The sequence below is a fragment of the Strongylocentrotus purpuratus genome, unplaced genomic scaffold (genome assembly GCF_000002235.5).
Source record: "Strongylocentrotus purpuratus isolate Spur 01 unplaced genomic scaffold, Spur_5.0 spur5_scaffold_3, whole genome shotgun sequence".
Taxonomy (NCBI): Eukaryota; Metazoa; Echinodermata; class Echinoidea; order Camarodonta; family Strongylocentrotidae; genus Strongylocentrotus; species Strongylocentrotus purpuratus.
The window spans coordinates 17,020,258-17,042,759 of NW_022145609.1; the positions used below are offsets into that span (position 1 = coordinate 17,020,258).

The following is a 22,502-nucleotide window of genomic DNA, read 5'->3' on the forward strand; positions in this document are numbered from 1 at the left end:
GAGAAGAAAAACTAAAATTCACATGTACATGTACCAGGTGGAATATGTTAGCAAATGTTAAACAATGTTTTAAAGCAATTTTCATGACACAATTTGACCTCTATTGTTTCTGAATTTCTTTAAAGAAACAAAACATAAAATAAAGGTTTGACAAAGAGATATAAAATGACCCATAACCACATATTAACCCATTAGCTAAAGAAACCAGGTGATCCCTGTGATAAAGCCTATGGGGAAAGACAGAATTCAGTTGTAAACTGGTTAAAATAATTGAGAATGTGATAAGACTCAGGACTGCAAGTTAGACAAAGCCTGGTGTGTTCTTGGATAAGAAAAGAATGAAATATCTATAACATGCAGAACATTTTTTTAAATGACAGAATATATTTAAACAATGCCCCACTTGAAAAATCAGTAGTAATGAAGTATCTATAATGTGCAGAACTTAAACAAACAAAACATGACTAAAAAATATGACAGAATATATCTAAACAATGCCCCACTTGAAAAATCAGTAGTAATAAAGTATCTATAATATCTATAATATGCAGAATATAAAGATAACAAATGACAGAATATATATATATCTAAACAATATGACAGAATCTGCTCCACTTGAAAAAATCAGTAGTAACAGAACACAATCATATGATCAATATGGATGGTCTCTTACGAAGCAAAAACAAAGGGGGGGGGGGGGGAACAAAAAGGAGAAAATAAAGAGAACAGTGAAGGAAAGCAGGACATTACACTCAAGATAAGAGGCCATCTTCTATAAGCCATTGCCCACGAGACCTGGGTAGTTCATATCTCCAGACTAAGGGAACAAGATAATTTAGAAGTATATGAGTTAATGAACCAAGAGACACAAAGTCGAACTGGAACCATTGTCTTACTCCAAAACAATGGAATTTTGATGAGGGTTGAAGAAACCCATTTAAAAGTAGTAGTATCAATTCATCAGTTGGAATTCATATTAACTGACAAAAGCTCAAGACAAAGGGTTGTAACACACATGTTGGAGAGATGATAAAAACAAACAATCTTTAACTCATACCAGGACAATGCTCTGTTTTGAATGTTCAATAACATTTTTTTTTATTCATGAACTTTCAATGATATATCAAGATTATTTTCAAGTTGTTGTGGTTATTTCATGTGACTGCTAAGAAAGCATAAATGCTTGTAAGTAAGCAACCACACGGCCGACGGCTTTAGCTCCTCTCCGAGGGACTGGTAATGAGGATTGATGCCTTACCACAGGGCACTAGCGCATCAACTTGGTTTCGAATATAAGAAGTCATAAATTGTTTACTTTCTATACATGTAGTCTAGATGTGGCTCTCCTAATTTGGGCATTTGGGCAATTTTACCGATTTTTGTGTGTGTGTTGAATTTAAATTCTGACTGCTATTAGAGAGCCTGTGTATGCTTTTAGATTTATGCAACCACTGGACCTACAGTTTAGGGTCCTATTCAAGGGACTTGGTCATTAGCTGCATTTACATTGCAAGCAAATATCATCGATTTTCTCACATTAGGTGTTTCTGGCAAACACAGCGAAAAATAAACTTGGAAAATACCTCTCTGGAGTGTTTTGTTTTTTAATGCCGGCAGAAATTTTGGGGTTTAAATGGCCGCTCTTGATCGCATCCAGAGCACAAGTCGCCCATGCGCACTATTCGCCCCAAAATGGGAATGAGCGCACACCAACGTTTTATATGGGTTTCTCCAGTAGTGTAAATAGCAGACCAAAAAATCTATGATATTTCAAAATGGTGTTTGGGCTGTGTACCTAAATGCTTTACCAAAAGGCACAAGTACCAACTTGGTTACATAGCCGGGACCCCCATTATTGCCCATACCAATCCAAACCAATATTTTACTCATTAAACATGTTGCAATTTAGGGATGTGCTGTATATATATTCATTAAAAGTACCGGTAGGCGTTTTCATGTATTCATGTCATCACAACCTTCTTCCTTATTTAATTTCCAAATTGTTTATATATCAAAATGTAATATTCATAGTTATAGTACTACAAATGCTCAAATTTTCATTTGCCATTAATTTGTACAGTATTAATCAACCAAAAACTAATTATTTTCCAACGACCGTTTCTGTGGAACACTCTTCCTCATCACATACATGTACAGGATTCTGCTAGTGTAAATGTATTTAAACGTAGGTATACAGGGGCGGATCTAGCTTTATGCTAAGGGGGGGGGGGGGGGGGGTTTGACCCAGTGGCAGATCTAGGATATTCCCAAAATTTGAAAAAAGTGCTGAAATATTGGGGAGGGGGGTGGGGGTAGAAAGCACTACAAAAAAATATTTTTTGCCCCAGACATTTAACCACAAAAAAAAAAAAAAATGTTTTACTTTTTTTCGGGGGGGGGGGGGGGGGGGGGGGAAGGGGGGTTGGCGGGCCCTAAACCCCCATTAGATCCGCCCCTGGTATAAGATATTCCTTTAGGGTAAATTGTGGTTTGACCCAGTGGCAGATCTAGGATATTCCCAAAATTTGAAAAAAGTGCTGAAATATTGGGGAGGGGGGTGGGGGTAGAAAGCACTACAAAAAAATATTTTTTGCCCCGGACATTTAACCAAAAAAAAAAAAAAAAATGTTTTACTTTTTTCGGGGGGGGGGGGGGGGGAAGGGGGGTTGGGGGGCCCTAAACCCCCATTAGATCCGCCCCTGGTATAAGATATTCCTTTAGGGTAAATTGTAGTAACCATAAGAATTCAAAACATATTTTGTTTGTTTGTTTGTATGTGTGTTTGTCGTTTTGATTTGTGTCTTTGTATAATGTAATGTTAAGTTATAAATATATTTCATAATTATCAAAAATGGGTCAACCTTTATACAGTGCGTTCCAGAAAAAACGAATTATCAAAGTTTTATCATAACTTAATCACAATAATAATTAATAAATGACATGTATATATATATATATATATATAATGTAAAAATAAAAGGTTCTGCGTCGGTGCATAAAATGAATAGGACACAAGGTAGATAAATAAAAACACCGGAGAAGTGAGTAATCCACTGACGTTTCGGGCATAGCCCTTTATATTCACTTCGATAAAGGGCTATGCCCGAAACGTCAGTGGATTACTCACTTCTCCGGTGTTTTTATTTATCTACCTTGTGTCCTATATATATATATATATATATTTCACACATGAGTGATTTAAAACAATTTGAAGAGAGGGTACCAAAAAGTCATTTGGCGGGTGATATCTGAATTTCAAAGAGAGAATCACCTTTCTAGAAAGTTTATTTTCTGACCTTTCATATGACACCTCAATCAGCAAAAATGAGCCAAGAATAACAAAGTTCTTTTCGTTTAAAGTAATGCTTGCATTTCCATAATTTGATTAAACGAATTCGTTTTCACTGGCTGCTTGCTGTAGCAACAAACAGAGTTGACGAAAGGCGTAACTCCATATCGTTGACGATCAGCCACACACAAAGTGTTCGGGGATTGAACTATTTTTTGTCATGTAATTTGGTCAGAACATGGAAACAATGTGTCAAAATGTGATCTGCTTAACTCATCATGTGTCCACTCATTATTTAATTTGATTATGCACATCGAGGGAAAGACACGTTTCACTGTAAAAACACAATTCCTTTGGACAATGCTATATCTGTTTTGAATGTTTAACAACATTTTTGTGATTCAAGAGCCTTTCAATGGTATAATTATCAAGATCGTTTAATAGTGCCATATCAGGGATGGGACGATTTTTTGTCATGTTATTTTGTCAGAACGTGGAAAAAATATGTCAAAATGTGATCTGCTTAACTCATCACGTGTCCACTCATTCTCTAATTCGATTATGCACATCGTGTGAAAGTCATTTTCACTGTAAAGACACATTTCCTATGACCACACTGTTTAAATATTGACATGCTGGTAGCCATTTTTCTTCTCCTTTTCCCCGCTCATTTCAACGTTATATCTTGTTTAATTTATGTGCTCATTATAATTATGAATGTTTATATGTTTTGTAAATATGTTTTTGATTATGTTGATACAGGGATCCCTTGGTCGAGGAGTTTTTCTATAACTGTAAGAGCTACCCTGTCAAAATAAAACGACAAATAATAAATAATTAAAAAACGTCTAAACATATTCCGTTTCCAAACTTTGTGAATCACATTGAACATGATATTATGTATAATAATTATATATAATAAAGAAGCATGTTTTTTCTCAAATCTTTCTTCAATTTCTTTTAAAGACATAAATCTAGAGTCTTTTACGATATCATTAATGCTCAATACTGTCAACAGTACTAAATTTATATGGTAGCGTCTTTGATGAATTGTCACAAACAATTTTCTTTTAGCACCTCAAGTCATGTCGTCAGAACATAAAAACAATGTGTCAAATTGTGATCTGCCTAACTTGTCATGTGTCCACTCATTCTCTAATTCAATTATGAACATCGTGGGAAATTTATTTTTCCACCTTTCTCGAACTTTCAGGAATGTTTTTTGAAAACTGCGCCAAAATGACGAATCCTAATTAAACATCAAATTAATGCTCAACAATACGGTGTTTGATGAATCGTCACAAGCTATTTTCTTGCCATGTGTCAAAATGTGATCTGCTTAACTCATCACGTGTCCACTCATTCTCTAATTCAATTATGCACATCGTGGGAAAGTTATTTTTCAACGTAACAACACATTTCCTTTCTCCCATCTCTAATCTCTCTCATTTGTTTTTGCAGAAGAAGTGTCAAATGAAATTAGCTTGAGATACCCTGCTGTTTCCCCCCAAGGAATGTGATAGATGCTGTGAAGTAGCAACGTGATTTGAATTTTTTCATATTTTCTTTAAGTTACGGAAAGGTCGTGTCCATGCTTTGACACGGGATGATATTCAGACCAGCTGATCGATATCTAGATGCAGAAGAACCGTATTACAAATGGTTTAAATTTTGAAGTGATCATTCAACAATATGTTTCAATGTTGTAAAATAAAGTGATATTAAGATTGGCTGACCAAATACTGCAGAGGATAATTATTACAATTACCAGGGGTATTTTTCATTTTTTATGTTAAACTGGAAGATCGAACAGTTTAATTCATAACTTCATAACTAGATACAACTGTACACTTCTATGGACAATAACTACATGCAGATTCAGAGAAGAATCATTCCAATAATTGTTGAAGTTCTGAAGATTGGTACATATAGTTTGTGTTAATGCATTCAAGCCTGGTAATAAAAAGCTTGGTTAACAGTTAACTAGGTGCTGATGAGCTTTATAATGCTTTTTTTCCCAATCAAATTCTAAAAATCATTATACAAATGCTTTAAAACTGACAATATCTATGCTGATCAACTAATTGTATGTGCAGAGCAGCAGAGGAGAATTATTATTTTTGTTTATGTTTTAAAGGCAAAAGATTGAGTCAATGCTCTGAAAATAGATGGTAGAAACAAAATGAGAAAGATTGAATGATAACTATATATATGCAGAGAAGAATTATTACAATTTCGTTAAGGTTCTGAAGATAAAACTAAACAAATTGAGCAAAAAAATAGCGACAGGTTTCCAAATGGAATGAAAAAGAAGTTCCATTTTGAACCCAAGATGGCAGTGTTTTAAAAAGGCTCACCAATCTCTTGGCAGCTTATTGTATCACGATATATAATATTATTATCATGAAACCCAAGGCAGCAAAAACCTGAGCAACAATGGCTACTGATACGATATAGCAGTATTTACAAGATTTTTAAAGCGGGACTGCACTATTTGTAGCTACTTGCGCCCTCTGTATAGCCAACAATGCCTATTAAAGCTGTACCCGTTGATCCTCCATGGTCCCCTTTTTCTTATGTTAATTGAGAGCTGATTTGATGATATAACCACCTGCCAGTGACCATGCAGGGAGGTCTAATCCCTCCTGGCCAAACTAGTGCAGATAGGCTTTAAATCAATCTCACTGGAGGCTCACGATATCAGAAAATAGAGATTCGCCTATTTTTCTTAACCATTATGATAATGAATCAGACAGGAACCTGCCCTGAACCGAGACACAAAGTGGGGAGGAGTTTCAATTTAAGACACAAGATGGCACTGTGCACTAACCAGAATCTATGGAAGTGATCTCTAAAGTAGATAGTCAATACTATGGCAAAGTCATTTACACAAATATCTTGTCTCCAGAGTTTAAGCAGAGTAATTCTTTTTTAAAGCTCGCACAAGGATTTCCTGCCCAAAGTGGAAATCTTATATTACGGTGAGGACATAGGTGTACTATACAGTTAAGAACTAAATTATTCATACCCTTTTAATACCAAGTTTGTAACTTTTAAGTATTTAAAAAAATTGATTTGTCTTGATTTACATTTCTTGAGAATGTGACATATTAAAGTATTCAACAAAGGCTCTTATTCAACCACTCCAAATTTTATTCTTGAGTTATCAAAAATACTCAAAATACATCAAAATTAACAAGGGGTATGAATAATTTAGTTGTTGACTTTATGTACATTCTTATGGATTACCTGTATGTATGATTTAGTTCTTTTTCTTATCTTGGAGAATATTTACATATCTGTAAAGCCACAAACGACATTAAAATAAGAGCAGGGGCGTCGTCAGATCTTTTTCAGTGGGGGGGGGGGGGGGGGGGGGGGAGGGGGAGGGTGTAGAAGCCACCGATTACAGACAAAACTAGACTCCAATTTCTGACAATTACATGTACCTATTAATGTTAATGTCCCAATGTCTACAAATTTAACCCTATAAACCCGGGGCCGGAGGCTAAATTATTCTTCCTAAGTACCATCTATAGTACTTGCGTATGCACACATGGTCATTTTCCTCGACCACATAAAAATATGGTTTATTTCGTCAAGACTAGTCAGCATCGTAGCTATCTATTTCAATGTGCAACCTCATTGAGCAATCAATCGGTGTGGCGTGATTAGAAAGAGTGCAGCGCCTGTACTCCAAAACTCTCGGGTTTGAATATCATGGTTGCATATTTTATACCTCTGTTTTCTTTTGCTGATATTATAGTAAGGTGAAACTTCAAAAAAATACAAGTGTTATAGTTGTAGTCTCTATCGAAGTTGTCACAGCAGATAAAAAGTCACAGTTCGTAGGGAAAAAAAATATGCCGACCGACCGACACTACACATCTCACTGACTTCAAAATTCTGCATTGATATCGTACACGAGGATCAAGCAAGAATACAGACACAGCTGACCCGACAAAGCAATATATCTATGTGTATCTTTCTTGCTCCCTCAACGAAACGACTCAACCCAACAACTCCCCTCTCTCTCTCTTACTCCATCCCTCTTTTCTCACGTTCTTATCCTCCCTAACTCTCTCTCCTCTTTTTCATCCCCCGTTTCTTTTGTTTCCTTTTCTCCTTTCTTTTCTCTCCTTCCTTTTCTCTCCTTCCTTTTTTTTCTATTCTTTTCTTTTTTTCTTTTTCCTTTTCTTTCCCTCCCCCTTTTTCTCATTTTTCCAGACGGCAGCTCAATTTTACCGACAATATCCCGAGAGGTGGGGGGGGGGGGGGGGGGGGGGGGGTATTGGAACACCCCACACCCCCCTTTAGTGACGCCCCTGCATGAGAGAACTATTACTGATGTCCGTGCTACACCATGCAACTGTAACTTATGTCTCCAAAACTTCTCTTTCAGTACTGCAATACTGGTTCCGAGGTACACTGCAAATAACCTTGTAACACCTCATTCGTCAATGTGTGAATAGTGATTGCTTCATATTCACTACCCAAAGTGTACATACATGTAAAACTATGTGCAACAAATTGTCAGCAAAACTTTCACCTGTTCTATCAAAGATGAAACTCCATGTATGTATATGGTAGGAATAACAAATTCCCAAATGCACACAGTCACATGCGGACATGGATTAATATACATCAAGGCTCCACAATTAATTTGTTCTTCTTCTGGAGTTTGGAGCAAAATACTTTTGGATTGTGTGTAATTCAACATTTGGAAGTCTTCTTGTAACATACCGCTCTCTTATCAAGGTCTGAAACATGAATATATTACTTACAAATACGAACATGACTGTTCCAATACAATCACTTATGGCAACATGCTCAAAATGTATCAATAATCAACATGATTCAGTGTCCCAGTGAATGCCACTAAATGCCTAGGATAAAAAGATTAAAGATAAGATTTTAAAAAACACCCAATATTTGCTAGTCCTCCCACTTTCTAGTTTTCTTGTATGAAAATAAAAACAATCTGTTCTGTTGGGTAGCTCTGCTCATCCTTTTATTGTTTAGATTCTTATAATGTTCAAACTAGGACCCACCCCCTGCTATGTTTGGGTATACACTAGTGCTAAACAAGGCCGACTGGTCTTAGCTAAAATCTGAATAACCCTAGGCAAGGCATTCATCGTACATGTATATGCATCTGGCTTATCTAGTCCAAGGAGAACAACTACGATCTGAACAGTGGTGACTCAAATGACCACTGCATGCTTTTGCAGGAGTGTAGTCCACAGTTTTTATAAACAAAAAGTTTGCTTAAAGGCATCGTTTAACAATATTAAATCTGAGATGCATGGCCCTATGTGTTATCAGTAACTTTATATGGTGTAATATCGATGCCCTATTGCATTTCAAAATGATCATGAAGTGCCTCAAAAAGTAAAATTCTTTGAGTGACCGGTTTTACCATACTCATTTCCCCCAATAGACTGTAGTGTTATCAAAACCATTTGGAAAATGCTTTTTGAAATTTCGAATTCCACTCATAAATATTGTGATAATCAGACAGGCAATTGGCTTGTAAAAGTCATAGGATTCCTGACTGACCCGCCTAATGGTTTATAATTATGATTGCAGCATGAGCTAAATCCCAAATTTTGTTTCAGAATCCGGGGCAATGTTACAGAGTCACTTTAAATCATATCATGCCATAAGGCTGCTTGCACGCTACCGTTATAGTGCTTTGTACTATCGATTGGTTGCTTCATTCATGCGAGCGAGCTACCGCGTATCTGCTTTGTGCATGCATGCTCGCATTTGTGTAATAGCAGTTCATGCCATTGCACTGTGCCTAGTGTTTCGCACCACTAATCCGTTAATCTGATTATCTCAAAATTAACTTGGCACAGGGGGATTTGAGGCTTGGCACAATGGGGATTAGTCCAGTGGCATTAGGCTATATTCATTATGGCAGGATAAAAGTTAAGCCCTTTGAATGCTTGTCAGTAGCTCAGTAGCAGATAACGCACCCCAATGCATGACCCTTGACCCTTACCTGTCTGTTAGCCTCGCAGTAAGCAGCCACATTGTTGGCCCGCAGACACATGCCACTGGAAGCGATGTAGGTGTAGCAGCGAAGACTGTCCCCCTTCTGGTAGACCCTGGACATCTCACCCTTGTGTGCATTCCATGGCGACATCTCCAAAGATTTCTTACTCAACTCATCGTAAGGGAGGTACTGGGATAAATCTGAAAGGAGAAGGAAAGGGAATAGATGATAAGTTAGATTGAGATGGAAGGTGGTTTGTAATCTTGGCCCTGTATTACAAAGAGTTGATATCAATTGCAACTACCGGTATGTACATACAAGATAGGAGATTGCAAATTTGCGATTGATTGGAGGACTTGCGATTGATTTGGATCAATCGCAACTTTTTGTAAGACAGGGCCCAGGTATGACTAAGATTCAGTGTACGTTTCTAAGGGATTCCATGTTCACCAGAAAAATTGTATTTCAAATGCATTATACTTTTATAAGAAGATATATCATATAACAGATTATACCGTTGGTATTTAGCACATTTTCAATTTATTTGCATCATTATCCGTTTCAATATCAAGTTCAGTCACTGTTTCAAGCATCATCTTTAGCTCTATCCTTTGTTTAGCAGTATAAAATGGTGCATAAGGCGAGGCGTCAAAAATATCGATACCAGCAGGCTGCCGCCTCACGTATTGGCGCATCGAGGCTGCAATTACGGCCGAAGCCTGGCTGGGGCAATTATTTTTCACTTATTACCCCAGCCGGCTTGCGCCAGGCTGGGATCTGAGGCTCGGTTTCCATTCAAAAGGCGGCAGCCGGCGCATGCTTTTGAATGCCATTTCCTACCGCCAGCGGTAGCCGGCTGAGCTACTTAAAAAAATGCAGCCAGGACGCACAAGTGCAGTTAGCTGCCGCTGGCTGGTATATTTATTTTTGACGCCTCTCCTAAACCAGTCTTTAAAAATAAATCAACAATTGATTTTCCCCATTCTGGAAGTATATTATGATGGTAGGTATCCCTCCTTCCCTTCCTCCCTTCTCATCGCAGCCACCATTCATCATCAAAATCATTATCATCATCATCACAACATTACCATCACCATCACCACCACCACCACCACCACCACCACCACCACCACACCACCACCACCACCACCACCACCACCACCACCACCACCACCACCACCACCACCACCACCACCACCACCACCACCACCACCACCACCACCCACCACCACCACCACCACCACCACCACCACCACCACCACCACCACCACCACACCACCACCACCATCATCATCATCATCTTCATCATCATCACCATCTTCATCACCACCACCACCACCACTAATACCCCATCACCACCACCATCATCATCACCACCACTAACACCCCACCACCACCATTACCATGATAACCACCATAATCATTAATATCACCGCTATTATCACCAGTACCATCTTCATCATCATCATCACCACCATCACCTCACCCACCACCACCATCCCACCATCATCATCACCATCATCATCTTCATCTCACCTAATTGCCCATCCTGTTTGACATTGATGATTGCACTGTCTTTGTCATCAGCCTTACTAGCGTGAGATATTCTGGAGAACTGTTTCTTGACAAGATATGGCAGTACCTCTCCTTTCAACGTAGTTAGGTTTCTGCAGAAAAGATTTCCATACATAACAGTAAACAAATAAATGTATCAACAAAAACCTAACATCTGGCGTTATCATCTACAGCAGCTGCGTCGTGTACAAAAATATCACTAATTTCTGTTTTTCTCCCAAGAGCATTCCCCCTTGGGGCACTACTCAAAAAATATTATTATAACTCCTCTAATAAGTACTGACCATTCCGAGTCAAACATCTTAGAAAAATTAGACATTTTGGTAATTTTGTGTGTTGGAACAAATGGGAAAGTTGTCCGCCACTACGTCACACACACTTTTGTGAGCCCCTAGCCCATTACTATAGTGATTACAACTTTCAAAAATTCATAACTTTCTCCTTTTTTGTCTGCTTTCATTCAAACTTTCAACAGTCTACTTCCCTGATTTGTCTGCTCTCCTCTAGAGTAGTTTGCTATCAAGGTTGGATTTCTTTTTAAAACATCTCTCACTTCACCTGAATTAAACATGTTTTCATAGCACTTCTACAAAGTAAGTGATTTGTTTTACCTGCCCTGCTTAGAGTCAGCCAGGAAATCAACCACCCATTTCTTGAGGAAATACATGTGAGCATCTAATAGCCTGGTCTCAAACTGTATGCATGGAAACCTATAATGAACAACAAAACAAAGCAGTAAGCGAATGAAAAATCACATAAAATATATAGTCAGGAAGAGAGACAGAAAAGAAGAAGGAAAAGGGGTGAGAGCAGGGTAAGTGTGTGAAAAGGTTGGAGATAAGAAATCAGTTACATAATACAGTGATAGAAAGACAGTGTTTGGTAGAAACAGGTAAAAGGGTTTAGAACAGAGGAAATACAAGCTATGTTTGTATAAAAATGAAATACATTCACACAGCAAATGACAACAAATGGAAGAACTACAGGCTGTACTAGAGGCTTTCGTGTCCTTTGGCTATTACCCACTGGAAATGAAACTCTTCACAGTCATCCTTCTTTGAATGATTTTATCAACGTTTCAAAATGGTCTGGGAAATGTTTTATAGGGTGTCACTTCACATGTTGACGATGATCAGCATGTAAATTAGTACTGCAATCCTTGGTCATTAAAAATGTGGATAATTTATTTTATTGATGGTATACACATCATGGAAATTTGCTTTCTACTCGATCAGAGAGATTCACTCCAATAGAATTATAAAGTAAATCAAGATATAAACATAAACTACTATAATGTATAAACATGTAAAACTACAAAGAAATTATTCAAATTATATGATATCTAATATTAAACATTGTTGATTGAATATACTCACTTTCTAAGTAATGACATCTTGAGTCCCAGAGAAACTTCCACATCAGCCTCTGCTGTCATCAAGAGCATACGCTGACCCTTCTCATCCAGTCCTATGATGTCTCTTTGATCTGAGAGGGAGTGAGCAAGAGATACAGACAGTGAGAGAGAGAGAGAGAGAGAGAGAGAGAGAGAGAGAGAGAGAGAGAGAGAGATAAGAGAGAGAGAGAGAGAGAGAGAGAGAGAGATAGAGAGAGAGAGAGAGAGAGAGAGATAGAGAGAGGGAGAGATATAAAGAGAGAGAGAGAGAGAGAGAGAGAGAGAAAACATATGTGTGTATATAAGAGACAGAAGACAACAAACAAAGATAAAAAGAGACAAATACATTAATATGTGTACGTCAGATGTACAAACAGGATAGAGTTTTCTCTTCTTCCAGATTGTAATGCCATCTTATCATGTAATGGCATGTACACAGGCAAGTCAAAATCTGTTGTATAATACGTTGACTTGCTATTAGTACATGCCGTCACCATGCTAACTTGGCTGACTTTCTACCCCTAGTATCTGCTTATTTCACCCCCTTTATGGGTTATTGCTTGTTGTAAGAGAAAAGCTCAGAAGAAATGAGCTCAAAGAAATAAGGAAAAAGCTCAGAAGAATAAAAACATCAAGAAAACAAAAAAGTGGACAGGTACAATAACATAGCCCTATTTAAAGAAAAAACAGGTGTTTGGACTATTTGTTTTCTTTCTGAAATAGGGACATGTACATTCAAACTGAAATTTATTCAAATGGAGGATCTTTTATGACTGATTTCACAACGAACAAAAGGTTATTAGTTGGAATTTAATTCTTGAAAGTTCATTTACGACAATCATTCAAAAGTCTGATCAATCGTGAAGATACATAACAGGTCAAACTAACACATGTGAACTGAAACAAATCACCAACCTGATTTTTTCTTAGTCCTGGTCCCGGGTACCGTCATTCCCTCGAGACCTTGATCTGCTTGTTGATAGAGGAGAGTCGTGATTGTAGAGTCATACTTCCGATGGATATCTGCCAGGAGGTGTAGCTCTATATCTGTGATGAGGTCGCTGCTTATGACTAGGACATCGGTCTGTTCAAAAATACCAGTTTCAAAAGAATAATTATTGTTGAAAAACCTTATTAATATATACATAAATCAAGTTTTGGAAAAGTGCAATCATTAATGAAAGTCATATGTACTCTTAGAAAAAGAAATATATTCAGTTTTGTAAGGTAGGACAAGTCATAATGTTTGTCCTACTTAGCGACAATATTCATATACAATTCTCATTCTGAATATTGAAATACAATTATATCTAACACATGAATTTACTTAATTTTTATTATGGCACTTAAAAAAGATTTGTGCATTAAATTTGATTACATTACGAAAATGGTCTATTAAGAGAGTTTGACAAATAGAAAATGCTTATTATACCTTGATTTTATCTCTGATGTGTCTGAGAGACTCTGCCGTGCCCCAGTCTTCATCGTTTGGGATGGTCACGATGTCCAACTCCAGCTTGATCTCACCGCAAGACTTCAACTTCTGTCTCAGATCCTTTCCAACAGACTCCAAGGTGATGATGATCACTCCTGTATAAAGTGAAGACAGAACAATCGTAGGGCTGATTACAAACATATATATTTCAAAGCCATGTTATGTGCAAATTCATTCATGGAAAGCTGCTAGAATCAAACAGGGTTTTCGCTAGTTCACAACAAAATAGCTATACTTTAAGTGCTTAGGTCAGTTGTAAGTACTGATAAAATGCTTTTGTTGTTGTTGTTGTGTTGTTGTTGTTTTTGCAGCTATTATTCCTATCATTATCATCATCATTGGTGATAATGCTAAATGTTTTGGACTGTAAAGGAAAAAAACAACAATAACAAGAACTATTAAGGGTAAACTATCAAACAAAAGCCATTGTAATTTTCATGACTGCTTTTTAACACATTGGTAGCTTTCTTGACCTCTCGACCCAGTCGCTAATGTGCCTCATACATACTAGTACATTTTCCAGTATTTCCACAAAAAATAGGCATCAATTGACAACCCTTTATAGTATAGATTATAATAGATTAATCTTGCACTTGAAACAGTTAAATAATCTTGAAGCCTTTGGTTTATCTATCCCATGCTAAATACAGTGTGGCACAGGGAGATAACTTGTGTGGCATATATAAAGAATGAAATATTTTACAAAACAAAAACAAACTTTGGTAATTATACCTCCATCTTTTCTAAATAATCTTGTTCACAATGTTTTCCCATAACTTCAAGAGCTCACCAAAGAAATCCCTGAAAAATTCAGGATAGTAACCATTGGCAACTGTTGAATGATTAAATCATCTAGAAGAGGAAGAAGAGTGCTCCAGGAACATTTTCTGCAATAGGGTTTTAAGTTAGGTTTAGGATTATGGTTAAGGTTAGGTATAGTGTTTGGTCCAGGGTTGAAGTTATGGATTTGGTTAGTACAGGATATTGACTGTGGAGCAATTGTTGCAAGAGCATGTGACATGTAGGAGAAGAAGATATTGTAGACAAAATTTATTATTCAATCTTCTACAGTTTAACTTTATACTTTCTTTAAATCATTGGATACATACTCTCGAAGCCAGCTTTCTCCAGCATATTGATGGGGTACCATATCATGGGATGGTTTCCAATGGGAAGAAGTGCTTTAGGGATGTTGTTTGACAAGTCCGTCATCCGAGACCCCCGACCAGCGGCCATTATCACTGCCTGGAACTCCATATTGATTGTTGTTAATCAGCAGCCTAATCCTAAAAAATATAGAATAAATCAATGAGAAAAAAGAAGGATAAAGAAAAACTGGCATAAAAAAAAACATGAATTTATACAGCTCGGCTCTATTGACTGTTAATATCTAAGATCCTTATTAAGTTCATGTTTGTAATTCAAATTATAACGATGATGATCATTATTACGTTCGCCAACTTCACACCCACGCGCTCGTCCGCCCGCACCCCTTCATCAGTACAGTATGCAATTGTACCGTAATTGTGCAGTGGTTCGCTGTGAAACCTGTGAGAAAGTATACAAATAACGCACGTCCCAGAGTGCAATAGCGGTGAATGCAGTACGCGCGAGGTTTCTTTAGATTGGTGCCGCTCTGTGCAACGAGCCGCTTGCGGCGAGTTGACAGTGCGAACCATCTGAAGAAACCGAGCGAACACTGCATTTACGTTTCGCACAACAGGGTCAAGTGCGTTATTTGTTTTATAAAATAGCGACACAAACAGCAACAAACAAAAGTTTAGTCTTAAGTATACGAGAGTTCGATCTAGATCTAGAGTTATGTTGGTTCTAGAAATAAAATGAGGGTCTAAGACCTTGCAGGCTTACCAAAAAGTCCACGGGATTCATTGTTTGATTAAAAATAAAATGCATAGGGTCTAGGGTGTCTAGAGACGAGTCTACATCAGACAGCTGAAATTCCTGGCTTCATTATAAAATCCAAAAGTCAAAACGGGTCTAAATCCAAGGCAAAAGTAAAACAAAAATTTGCTTTCTAATAATACCCCGCTCTAGCTAGAGCTAAGCTAAGCTACTGGCACTTCCGTAATTGTGGGTAAATTGTGCTGCTTCCGTATAATGCGCTGTATGAGTGTTATTCAGCGCATTATACGGAAGCAGCACATTTACGAAGTGCTAGTCAGAGGTCATCACCATTGTGTAGACATCGTGAATTCACACGGTACACGTGAAAAGGGAGCTGAGCTGTATCGGTCTGGTAAGAAAATTGCTCTTATTTTGTTATTTTTAGATCCGATTTTGAAATTAAAGCGCTAATTAAGACCAAAACTACGACAAAATTTATCAAAGCCACTGTCCAATATTGGTCGGGTGCGCGAAAGTGTGATTTTGGACCACTTTTGAGTTTTGTTTACATGCCTCTCCATGCAGGGGTATGGGAGCCGTTTAAGGCTCTCTCGAATAATATCATTAAAAAAACATTTCGAGAGAGCCCTTAAGGCTATTTTATAATGTATATTAATTATACTGTCTGCTTTTTTAGGAAAAATACTCCAAAATTGACACAAAACTGGTAAGAAACATGACGATTTTTAAATCATAACCATTATTTAAACATTTGATAAAGATTTAGTTGATTTTGGTACGTTTTAGTAGGGTATCTCCACGCCGGAGTTTAAAATGAATAGGAAAGTAATCTAGCGCCGAGGCGCAACCGGAGCGCAATCGGACGGCTGTCGCCGCCGCGCCAGTCGTGTTTATAGTTTTCGACGAGTCCTCACGTGTGCATAGCTCTCGTACACTCACACACAAGTTTATAGATGGGACAGACATAAACTGATGCAATGTTTTGCAACCTAACATATTTTCAAGCATATTGACCGTCATGAATTATAAAACAACATATTAATTTCTGAAATCATTTAATATACAACATATTTCACAATATTAAGCTCTATGTCTACAAAATAATAAGTCATTCATAAGAAAAATACACAAAACAAAAACAAATTAGGGTCTACCTTCTACTTCGTCCGTGAGCCTTGATTCGCTGAATTTGTCGACCACAAACTAACAAATTATGCTGTCTTGGAAAGGCAAAAGACAAAAGGAAAATGTTTTGTCTATCTTTTGGAAAGACAATCGTTTGAAAAGACGAGATTGATCTACGAACTTTTCTGTTTGTAGGCGTAAGTCTAGTTGTATCAGTATGCACACAATGAGACCAAAGCAGTGATGCGCGTAACTGCATGTATAAAGAACTGAGGAAGGCGATTTCTTTTTTCTTCTTGAGAGTGGAGAGCATCTCCGAAAAGGGGCACTTCGGCTGGAAAAGGGGCACCTACATGTACAAATAATTTTCAAATAATTTTTTATTTCCCTCTTCGTTTGATGAATGCACAGTCATCTTATATGAATCAATATGTACACTTAGATGGCTACAATCGGTATTAACAATCAGTTAAATGTTTTGAGAGCAGGCGAAGAGATCGAGCAAGTAGTTGAATGCCAATGTTGCGTTCAGTGATCCAGTGATACAGTTTCCATGGTCGAAAAAAGATATGGTTGTGATGTTTTCCTTTGGATTTTATAATGAAATGATTTATTTTGCACCATGGCGGGGAGGGAGTGGGGGTATTGGGTCTTGACCTTCTTGTTAATACTTGTCATAGCTTCCTTCTTCCTTTCTTTAAAATTCACCATGGTGACTGTTATTGGACCTTGCCGTGAAAAGAAGTTACGTTTAATCATGGGCTCACGAATGTTGTTGTCCCTCTTCTTTGGTTGATAATTATTTTCTTTTCTTGATCAGATTTAGACCCGCGACATGCCATGCTCATTAATTAGTCTGAGGTTGCATGTCGATCGACTCAGGAGGAAGAGTAGTATTGAATATTTATGTGGCGACTCTAAGTAAATAAGACCCAATTATTATTATCATTATTAAAATGATAATAATGATGATTAATGTTGATCAGGGGCGTACGCAGGGGGGGGGGGGGTTGGGGGTTCAAACCCCCCTTTGGTATTTTTATGTGTGTAAACCCCCCTAAAAAAAACTAACCCCCCCCCCCCTTTGTTTGTTTTTTGTTTTTTGTTTACTTAAAAAAAAAATTATGCCCAAAATTATGACAGAGAAGGCTGTTAGCGTTCGAAAGTACTCACTTAAGGTGCGGACATTTTCAAACTGATACAGAACAATTTCATCGGTCGGGGATAATCATATAATAATAATAATAATGATAATAATAATAGTCTAATAGTCCACTCCAAATTTTATTAAACCGAAACGGAAATTCTTTTTGCCCAATTGATCGTGAGCCCGGCAGCCACTGAGCAGCAGCAGATCGACGTTACTCCATCCCTTATTGTTGAATGCCAAACAAGGTAGCAACAACTCCCATCTTTTAACGTCTTTTGGTATGACGCGGCCGGGGTTCGAACCCACGACCTCCCGGTTGTGAGGCGGACGCTCTACTGACTGAGCCAACACCCCGTAATGTTTAAAGTTTTCTACCAACCTTGATTTGTGTGGGCAAGCTTTCGTCCACTCCTGTGAACTTTCTAAAGCCAAGTGATCAAACTGATTTTTTTTCAACCAGTAAACTACAAATCAGATGACTTTTTTCCAGGATCTTAGACAAAGAAAAAAATGGTTTGCCCACCCCTCCCGCGACTACTAACTATCCTGAACACAGATTGACGCCCCTGCGTTAATATATAAAGAGTAACGCAGTCATCGTCCCTTTGCCCGAGATATTACGTTTGCAGGACATTCACATTTCGACGGGGGTTTTCCGTGACTGTCGACAGCAGGTGCGGTCCTGAGCCAATTATCGGCAGTCCAATGACGGGGCAGTTCAGCGGCAATTCTACACCAGTTCTTGTACGGCGTCCCACTGCTTCTGAGCTATTTGTGCTATTCAAGATAGATGGGAATGTAGGTTAGAAAACAGGCAGGCCATACTGTCGGACTGTCGCGTCCGTCTAAACTGATGATGTCTGTAAGTTTTCTTTTTATCATCTTAGGTAGCCACTGAACTACGATGCCCTTTCGTCATCCTGGACAGAAAATAGATGGCTAGCTAGGGGCGAGGGCCCCCTCACCTTAAGGCGTATAGGGATAAAATTTCACCGGGGGGGGGGGGGGGGGGAGGGCTGTGGTCAGTCTTGTCCGTATAAAATAGCCCCGAGCGTGCAAAATCGTCAACGCTTCACTATTATAGTGCAGCCAACATTTTTATCGTTTCAATGCAATTAAGTGATTGGAGTACATGAGATGACGTTTGAAAAGTTTAAGAAGACCCTACCCCAAACCTTTAGTTTAATACACATACCCTCATTTCTTTTTATCTTGTTTAAGTTATTCATGATTTTATAACAGGTTAAACTCCTTGAAAATAATGTAAGAACAAAAGTAGGGCCTAATGTTACGTTCCGACTATAACACCCAGGCGCGGATCTACGGGGGGGTTTAGGGGGTTTAAACCCCCCCCTTGGGCGGCCCAAAAAAAAAAAAAAAAAAAAAGGAAAAAAAGAAAGAAAAAAAGAAAGAAAAAAGAACGCACGCTGGAGAGAAACCCTTTCAAGTGCAAATATTGTGAGAAGATATTCAACTCATCTGGTAACTTAACCAAACACATGATAACTCTGGATATAACTGTGTATTAAACTGTTACTTGATTTAAAAAGACGTTATCATGCACTGCTTTTTATGGTCTCCATTGTGTTAATAGATGCTAGGAAAACATCACTTACGGGGTTCAAATAAACACCCCAAAAAAAAATCGGCTCGCCGCTTCGCGGCTCGTGGACGATGCTCTGCATCGTCATTATTTTGGTCAAACCCCCCCCCCCCTTAGCAAAAAGCTAGATCCGCCCCTGACACCAGAAGATTATATAATCCGTCATAACTAATTACGAGTATTTCCTTCCCTCTCTGGTTTATTGCTCTCAAAATATTATAAAAACTACATACTTCAATCTCTCCGAAATGATTTAAGATAGGAGAACCATTGCCATTCCATGCGACCACGTCGTATGTGAGGTCGATTGTATCAATTATCCAAAATTAAATCATAAACCACACATTCTTTGGTATTACACGAAATAGTTTGCTTGGATATTTAACTATCGGCTTCCATTTTGTGATCCAGGGGGCTCTCACCTAGATCTACATAGGTGTTATTGACCTATTCAAGCTGGCCTATATATTAAGGAAACCGTCTCTAATTTGGTCAAATGATCCGTTTCGCGCGCTCTCTCGCTAAACGTCAGCTTCAATGGACGAAAGGTGTGAGATGGGAGGATCGTACTTTGAAAGAGGATGCGGTATCTTGGATGCTATGGGACCTGGGAGTGAGGACACTGCCCTCTATATCTCGTCAAGACAACGAACAATGAAGGAAATTGGCCCTGTGAAAAAATGCTCATATAAAAAGTTCTTTACAATTTTTTTTGCTTCATGAAAAAAAAATTTGTTTAAACTCCATCTGTCCCTCACTGCCGATCATGGCAGTACACAAAGAAGTAGGATACTATTTGAAAGTATAGTGCGAAAATCGAAAAATTTAGATTGAAATCAAAGTTTGCCTGTATCAATCCTTCAGAAATTTAAGAACGTAAATAATGTTATCATTATTTTAAAACCATTACCTGAACTTGGCTTCCCCACGCAGGCGTATTCAGGATTATTTTTAAAGGGAAGAGAGTTATAGGCCCTATACCTGGGACGCTGAAGGCCGAGTGTCAGAAATAGGCCTATAGGTGCATATTAGAAAAATATAAGATGCTTGAGCTATTTTACTCCAATCTTCTTCACATGAACTGGTGTCAGGTTTCGTTCTACAGCTTTGTGATTGATTTGTGTTTATTGGCTAACAAACGGGGAAAGGGGACATCTTTTTTTTGGTGGGGGGGGGGGAATCTTTAGAAAATGTTCATTTTTTAAAGATTTGTAATAAAATATATATACAATCGCTTTAATATTCTATGTGCCATTTCTCGGGGAATGGTTTTCAAGAAGTGACTTTCATCTGCCCAATCCTCACGTCATGAATACTCTTTCCCTCTGTTGAACAGCATGCTATACAGCCGCCCCACTGCGTCCCCATCTATTCATGTTGGTGTACTGCCATGTCGCCCCCTACAAACTTTCCGCTGGTCATTCATGGCCATGCTCAACGGCACATGTAGGCCTCCCCCTCAAATAACTTAAACTTCCACGTCCCGACTTCTCATCGTAATCCAATAAAGGCTGGTCTCACAAATTTTCCTTTCGAGGCCAGTTACCTGAGGGACCTTTGAAGATCTAGAGCGGACAAAGGTTTATGAGCGATCGGACATTGTCACTTTGAAAAAGAAAGTCGGTTTCGACTTCCCATATCGCTTTTCGCAACTTTGCGCAATTTGGGATCATATTATATTGACGTCGACTCCGAAGAAGAGGGACGGTTCGATTGATTTGGTAAGTGCAGGCTCGCATTTTATTTAGGTTAATGTTTTTGTTTTATTTGATATAAATTGATATAGAGGTATAATAATTACTGAGCGAAAGAAAAAGAGGTATAGTCAACATGAAGTATAGTATACGAAATTATATTGGATTATTGGTTCAGTGTAACGAAACACTTGATTTTTATGTCTTTTATTTCGCAAATAACATAAACGACATTTGAAAATAATAATTATTTGTCGATGGTTGTGGTAAGTATGATAGTGGCAGTTCTAATTCATAATTCGAATTTCAGAAAATACAATTAAGAATGTTTGAAGTAAATCATGTAAGAGGCAAATCCATCTTTTAAAAGTCTGGTCATTGCAATAAAAGTTAATTATGTTTAAGTATAATATTTACAGTTTAATATGTTTGAAGTATTGTATGCAATTGTTCATAGAGATTGGGTTATAAGTAGGAACAAGAACTTCTTTATTTATTGCATAGGCAAATAACGCTCCTTTCAGGGATATATTACGAGATAAAATCAATTGCAATTTTGGTTTACAACTGTAATTTAATCATATAATCTGATGTCTTTGGTATATTCTACTTTAAGAAAACACAGAGTCAATCATGCTATTTTTGTCGTCCTTTTGTATTCAATTTGCTAATTACCCTGATTATATTCGTCCCAATCTCTAAAAGGCAAAATCCTTCGAGTTTTGGGGTAAAGTTTTTACTGAAGAGACATTTTGGCAATGGAAGATTTTCCTCTCACTTGACAAATATATGTCGTCTATCTTTTTGTAGGTCTGCATCAATTTACAATTGTTTGCTATTTTGCTTCATTATTACCAAATTACCCATCTCCTTCTTACAGGTTTAACTCTCTTTGTTGCCACACTGAAGAAGATGATAATCATATAACGAATGTAATAGAAAAACCATCTCAAAGTTTTTAAAGAAATCAATCAAAGGTTATTTCATTAGTCTCGTGCATCGAATTTTGATATGTTCGAAACTTAATAAATGACGTGATTGAATCCAAAATTGATTTCTACAGGCAATATACAATACGATATTACAATTGTTTTTCATTGTTAGAATGTCTTTATAATATGATAAGAATTTGGTTTATATTTATTGTTATTTCTTAAACTTTCATTCCAGCTTACAATGGCAGACAGTGGTGATATTGGGAGTGTTACATCCAAAGATACAAATAAAACCGTGAATATTAAAAAAGGAGCATATCCATCACCAAAGAAAAATATAATTTTTGATCTCACAACAGACAGAAATAAAACTCAA

At 37.6% G+C, this 22,502-nt stretch overlaps 1 protein-coding gene across 2 annotated transcripts in view; it reads right to left on the reverse strand.

Annotated features, from left to right (window-relative positions):
• Positions 1–15,069, reverse strand: part of LOC592774 (translation initiation factor eIF-2B subunit gamma) — a 37,036-nt gene extending 21,967 nt beyond the window's left edge. Inside the window, exons 1-7 of one of the 2 annotated variants that reach the window (XM_030996278.1) lie at positions 14,863–15,069; positions 13,691–13,848; positions 13,174–13,342; positions 12,242–12,350; positions 11,477–11,575; positions 10,827–10,957; positions 9,297–9,490 (exon numbers count right to left, since the gene is read on the reverse strand). In XM_030996278.1, coding sequence (XP_030852138.1) covers positions 9,297–9,490; positions 10,827–10,957; positions 11,477–11,575; positions 12,242–12,350; positions 13,174–13,342; positions 13,691–13,848; positions 14,863–15,010 — 1,008 coding nt within the window. In that variant the 5' untranslated portion in view covers positions 15,011–15,069. The remainder of the gene's footprint in view (positions 1–9,296; positions 9,491–10,826; positions 10,958–11,476; positions 11,576–12,241; positions 12,351–13,173; positions 13,343–13,690; positions 13,849–14,862) is intronic. The other variant, XM_030996279.1, reaches the window with a different exon arrangement.
• Between the last annotated feature and the right edge of the window lie 7,433 nt (positions 15,070–22,502).